Below are 5,867 nucleotides of genomic sequence, written 5' to 3' on the forward strand. Positions count from 1 at the left end.
TTGCTCTGTCCAGACTTCCATCTATCCGATCGTCCTTCTGCTTGAAGCCTGTGATCTTCTTCATCCCTGACCACACATCTCACACACATGATATTATTCCTTTGCAGTTTACTCTCCAGCTTTCTCCTGTACACCTCCTTGCTGTCTTGACTTTGAGCTGCTTCTGTATACTCCTCAATAACTCCCCATCTCACTCCCTAAAGGCTCTTTTTTTCTTGTTTAACAGTTCCTTTAGCTCACTGGTGATCCAGGGTTTGTTATTAGGGAAGCATCTCACTATTCTGGTGGGGATGGTGTTATCCACACAGAAGTTTATATAGTTGATCACACACTCAGTCATGGCATTGATGTCCTCTCCATGTGGCTTCCAAAGAGAAATCCAATCAGTAGCATCAAAACAACCCTGTAGGGCTTCTTCAGCTTCCTGTGACCATTTTCTCACAGTCCTTTTTGTAACAGGTAGTCTCTGGACAAGGGGTTTATATTGTGAGCAGTGAAAAACAAGGTTGTGATCTGATTTACCCAGAGAAGGTCTTGCTTTGGAAATATATGAATCATTGACATTTGTGTAAAACAAATCCAATGTCTTGTTTTCTCTGGTAGAGCAGCTGACAAACTGTTGAAATGTTGGCAGTGTGGCAGAGAGTGAGGCGAGATTAAAATCACCAGATATTGCCATAAAAGAATTGGGATGTTTTGTCTGTATCTTAGCAACAACGGAACTAATGACATCACATGCATTGTCGGCAACAGCTGAGGGTGGAATGTAAACAGCCACCAAAACAACACCGGTGAACTCTCTCGGCAAATAACATTATAACATATAATAATATGAATAAATGAATGACATTGAATGAATAACATTCACCGCCATTTAGTGTCTGTCTGCTTATTACAAAATGTCCCAATTAAAAACAAACAGAGGTTGTGTTTCATGTTATTTTACTCAATTAAACCGACACAACAGACCTCGGGGAAAAAAAACTATGTATTAACTTATGACCGGAGTCTTCTTCCTTGTGGTTGCTGATCGGATTGGTGCGTTTGATATACGGACTGGGACTTTTACACAGGTGGTCCACAGATACAAGTAAATGCAGCTTGCACTGGGACAGGACAGACAATATAGCACTTATCATTTGGAGACTTTAAACAAAAAACTGAGAATACACTGCGGGACAGTAAATTTTTAATTTACGCAAAAGAAGTATTTTCTTAAACTTTGAAAAAGGTTGTTGAGGTTTTTTCATTTTGCCCATTGTTAGCACAATATCCAGTAGCACATGACAATATTCCAATATATGTACGTTTAAATAAAAAAACAACAACACATTTTAAAGTACATACACTGGTAGCTAGCTGAGACTGGTGACACCTCAGGTTCTAGAGACACCAGGGACTGTGCAAGTGTCACTGAAGAAGCTGTAGATGTTGGGACTGCTGGATCCAGTGCAGAGACTGTAGTCTTGGAAGGCTCTTGGAGCTGTGGCTCAGAGGGTTCTTGTATCTGAGGCTTGGAACGTTATAGCACCAAGTCTAGAAAACAGAGATTGAAAGTCAGTTACCTCAAAAAGTGTTAGTCTGGCGGGTTCTTTTACTGGCTGGTTCATTCTGTCATGGTGGGTGGAAAAGGAGGCAAACCCAGAGCGCAGACTCATTGTAAGAACTAAAAGAAAACTAATTTATTTACAATAAACACAAAACAAAGGCTGACTTGGTAGCAAACTAAACATAACAAAATCCATTAACGAGACACGAGCAAACCTGAGACAAGACTGGAGGACAACCGGACAGAGCATTAAATGAGAAAGTGACAATGAACTAGCAGTGACTGGAGGAAATGATCAGGTTTTAAACACAGGAGGTAATTAGGAAAAGTGGGCACAGGTGAGATGATTATGAAACCAGGAGCCGGTGGAGATGGGCATGACAAGTAAACAAGTGACAGAGGAGAGGTGAATACTGACAGATACAGAGAACAAGACCACATGAAAACAACACAAGAGACAACACACCCAAACAGAGACCAGAAGCAAAACACTAAACACAAAAAGAAACATACAAAACCAAATCCTGACAGACATGATCCAGAGTTGTATTGAAAATCAGTGGTGTAGAAGGTGAACTGGAAGGGATAAAAGAAAAGTCCCTTGTAGTGCTCTTGTATTACTAACCTCCTCATTAGACAGGGCATTGCTCAGACTGACAGACTGTGCTCTGCCTTTTAGATAGTCAGTTCAATTCAAATAATTTGTTGTCATTTTAATCCATCACATAAAAGCAAAACTGTTTCATACATCCATTGCCAGTGTTGTGCTTGTTTCCACTTCACAAGAACTATTCAAAGGCTCAGCTCCCACAGGTTTGACTGAATTAATTCAAGTTCACCACTGAAACTTTCTGTTAATTAATTTAAAATGAAGTACTTTGTCTTCATTTATAATTTTGTCAAAAATGTCCTTTAAATTATTCTAATGATGTATGTAGTGCTTCTACTAGCAATATAAGGTTAATGAAGTCACTAAAACCTTTGTAATTTTGGAAAGACTTGACTATAACTTGATAACTTGTCAATTTAACAAAGTATTTTAGTATGATTGTACAACAGGTTGCATGTTAACACAAACAGAGGAGGTGGAATACTGATGTAATGGACCTCCAGGGACAAGATATCTGGAGGCTTTTTACAGGCTGAAGAAATCTGATAAAAGTTAGGACATGTTCACTTGATAGATTTTGTAGATGAACAAGCACCAGATCTACAAAGTGCACTTCAGGTTGAGGTAAAGAAAGAAATCGCTAAGTCAAAACTAGCTGTTGATCTAACTGTTATTTGCTGAAAGGTAACTGATCCTCTGTCAAACCAGTTCTGCATGTGTACAGTTTGACGGAGATTAATGGATGATGAGGTGAATCTTACCTATATTATTCTGGATGGGTATGTTGAAATTAACAAATACAAATATGTTTATTTTCTTGTTATGCTTTCAGCCTATATTTTAATCATTTTCACTAATTTGATAATTGTGTACCTTATATGGATTCACAAAAATCTCCATGAGCCCATGTACGTATTTATCGCAGCTCTTCTCCTGAATTGTGTTTTGTACAGCACTACAACTTACCCAAAGCTTCTTATTGATTTTTTATCTGAAAAACAGATCATATCATATCCAGCCTGTCTCTTTCAGTTCTATTTATTTTACTTCATAGGCCCTGCAGAGTTTTTTCTCCTGGCAGCCATGTCTTATGATCGATATGTGTCTATATGTAAGCCTCTACAGTACTCAACTATGATGACAAACACCACTATTGTATTTTGCCTGATTATAGCTTGGATTGTACCAGCTTGTCATTCTGCAATTCCTCTAATAATACTGAGCAGAGCTAAAGTTAAACTTTGCAGCTTTAATATTAAAGGGATATTTTGTAACAATGCAGTTTACACACTTCAGTGTATGATACCAAGTTCCCTTGCGCTGTATGGTGTGTTTGCTGTATTAGATATTGTAGTACTTCCAATACTCTTTATCATTTTCTCATATACAAAAATTCTGATAATATCCTACAAAAGTACTAAAGAGGTCAGAAAAAAAGCTGCTGAGACCTGCTTACCCCACTTGCTGGTGTTATTCAGCCTGACTTGTTTGAGTGTATATGATATAAGCATTGTTCGAGTGGAATCAGAGTTTCCAAAGACAGCTCGTTTATTAATGACTTTGCAGATTGTTCTGTATCATCCTTTATTTAATCCATTTATATATGGACTGAAAATGAAAGAAATTTACAAACATCTCAAACAGTTCTTGTGTCAAGTAAAAATCATGTCAATAATGGAGTACAAATGATTGAAAACATACAGGGAGCTTACATATTTATGTTTATCATTATAATACCTGTTTATGAGTGTTAAATGGTTACAATTTGCTTTTACAAAACATGAAATGTAAGATAATTTCTTACATGTAGTAAAGACACTATTTATTAGTTTTAATTAAGCGAGTCTGCATAAACATCAAGGTAAAATGAAAGTTGTCATATATTCTTAACACAATGTAGTTTCTGGACCTGTTTACTGCCTATTTCTGTTTTCCCCAGCACAATGTGAGTGACTTCAACTTTCACCCATCTTTATTATGTAAACCCCTGTAGACACTGAGAAACAAAGAATTTATTAGTGTAAGATAATCAGCTTTATAAAAATTTTAGCAAAATGTTCTATATGTTTGTTGTTGTTTTCCTTTGGCTTTTCCCTTCAGTAGGGGTCACCACAGCAAGCAAACTTGCAAGGAAGATTTAGCAACTGTTTAATCAAGATGCCCTTCCTGGCTTAATCTTGGGTCAAACCTAGTCCCCAAAATATTCTATATAATCAATGTTGGGGAAATGTTTTCTTGTTGTTAACGGAGCTATCAAGACTAGTTCTGTAATGGCTTGGCTCACACAATAAAACATTCACACAAAATAAACCTTGAATTGTTAGATAATTTCTATTGCTTTCATCTTGACAAAAATATTCTATACAAAGGACAACTAACAAAAAAAACTGCACAAGTACTGGAAAAGTATTAGTAACAGTGCACAGATTTAAGATTGTGTACAATTTCAAGGAAATATTGTAACAGCAATGACAGCACAAACAAATTAAGACATCACAAAATTTCATAACAGTAGCTTCATAACTTCTTAAAAGCTGTCACAGTCCTTCAACTTTAAAGGTGATGGTGGTCTCGCGATAATCCATTGCGAGAACTGGAAAGTATTGCCTGTGTGTTTACCTGCCGTCAGCTCATTTGAGAGCGCTGTCTGTAAACTGTCTGGACCCACACCCACCATCATTGCCGCAGTTTATCGCGCCCCCCCGAGTCCTCATAAGGATTTTTTGAACGACTTTTCTGCCTTTCTTGCCAATCTGTCTGCAATGTCCCCCAATATTATCATTCTGGGAGACTTTAACATTCACATTGACAATTCTAACCTCCCACTCACCAACGACTTTTTATCCTGCCTGGACAGTTCTGGATTTACTCAATTTGTTGATTTTGCCACCCATATCAGAGGACACACTTTGGATTTAATTTGCTGTTCTGGACTTACCCCTATTGACTGCAAGCTGATGATCTCTCCTTTACTGATCATTTTTTTATATCATTCCATATACCTCTTTGTGTTTCATCCTCCAAGTCAGAACGGCTCATCTCGTTCAGGAACATTAAAAACATTAATCTTGACTCACTTTCAACTAATATTATCTCCTCACTGACTCCCGAACCAAACCAGTCTCCTGGCGAACTAACTGCTCAATACAATAATCATTTAACTAATATTCTCAACTCTCATGCTCCGGTGAAAACACGATCTGTTAACTTTACTCACTCTGCCCCTTGGTTTACTCCTGAACTCCGGTCCATAAAAGCAAAATGTCATCAACTCGAACGACTCTATAAAAAATCTGGTCTCCATATACATAAGGACATGTACAATTCTCATTTATCGCATTACAAGTTAACAATTTTTCTAACTAAATCCGATTACTACTCTGGTCTCATTTCCTCCTACAAAGGTAACACTAAGATCCTCTTCTGACTGTTGAACAATTATTTTCATCCCCTTGACTCTCTCCCAGCTCACTTTCACTCAAACGATAGCTGTAACTCTCTCATGCTCTTTTTTTACTGATAAAATCACCAAAATCCATCAAGAATGGTCTTGTCTCTCCTCTTTCTACCCAATCAGAATCTTTTACCTTCAGTCAGCCTTTTTCGACCTTTCAACTTCCTCCCCCCTCTGAAATAGCTGACCTCATTCAAAATACCAAGCCCACCACGTGTTCACTAGATCCTTTCCCCACAGTTCTTTTAAAACTC

The 5,867-nt window shown here is 37.6% G+C and overlaps 1 protein-coding gene across 1 annotated transcript; it reads left to right on the forward strand.

The window, feature by feature from the left end:
- The first annotated feature begins 2,795 nt into the window (after window positions 1-2,795).
- LOC108245137 (olfactory receptor-like protein OLF4) lies at window positions 2,796-4,093 on the forward strand. The gene has a single exon (XM_017431805.3). It carries the CDS (start codon window positions 2,898-2,900, stop codon window positions 3,846-3,848), a length of 951 nt encoding a protein of 316 aa, XP_017287294.1. The 5' UTR covers window positions 2,796-2,897; the 3' UTR covers window positions 3,849-4,093.
- Window positions 4,094-5,867: the final 1,774 nt, after the last annotated feature.

The sequence above is a fragment of the Kryptolebias marmoratus genome, linkage group LG6 (genome assembly GCF_001649575.2).
Source record: "Kryptolebias marmoratus isolate JLee-2015 linkage group LG6, ASM164957v2, whole genome shotgun sequence".
Taxonomy (NCBI): Eukaryota; Metazoa; Chordata; class Actinopteri; order Cyprinodontiformes; family Rivulidae; genus Kryptolebias; species Kryptolebias marmoratus.

Excerpts from the sequence above, each read along its gene's own strand:
- LOC108245137 (XM_017431805.3), top strand. The coding sequence starts at position 2,898 with ATGGATGATGAGGTGAATCTTACCTATATTATTCTGGATGGGTATGTT.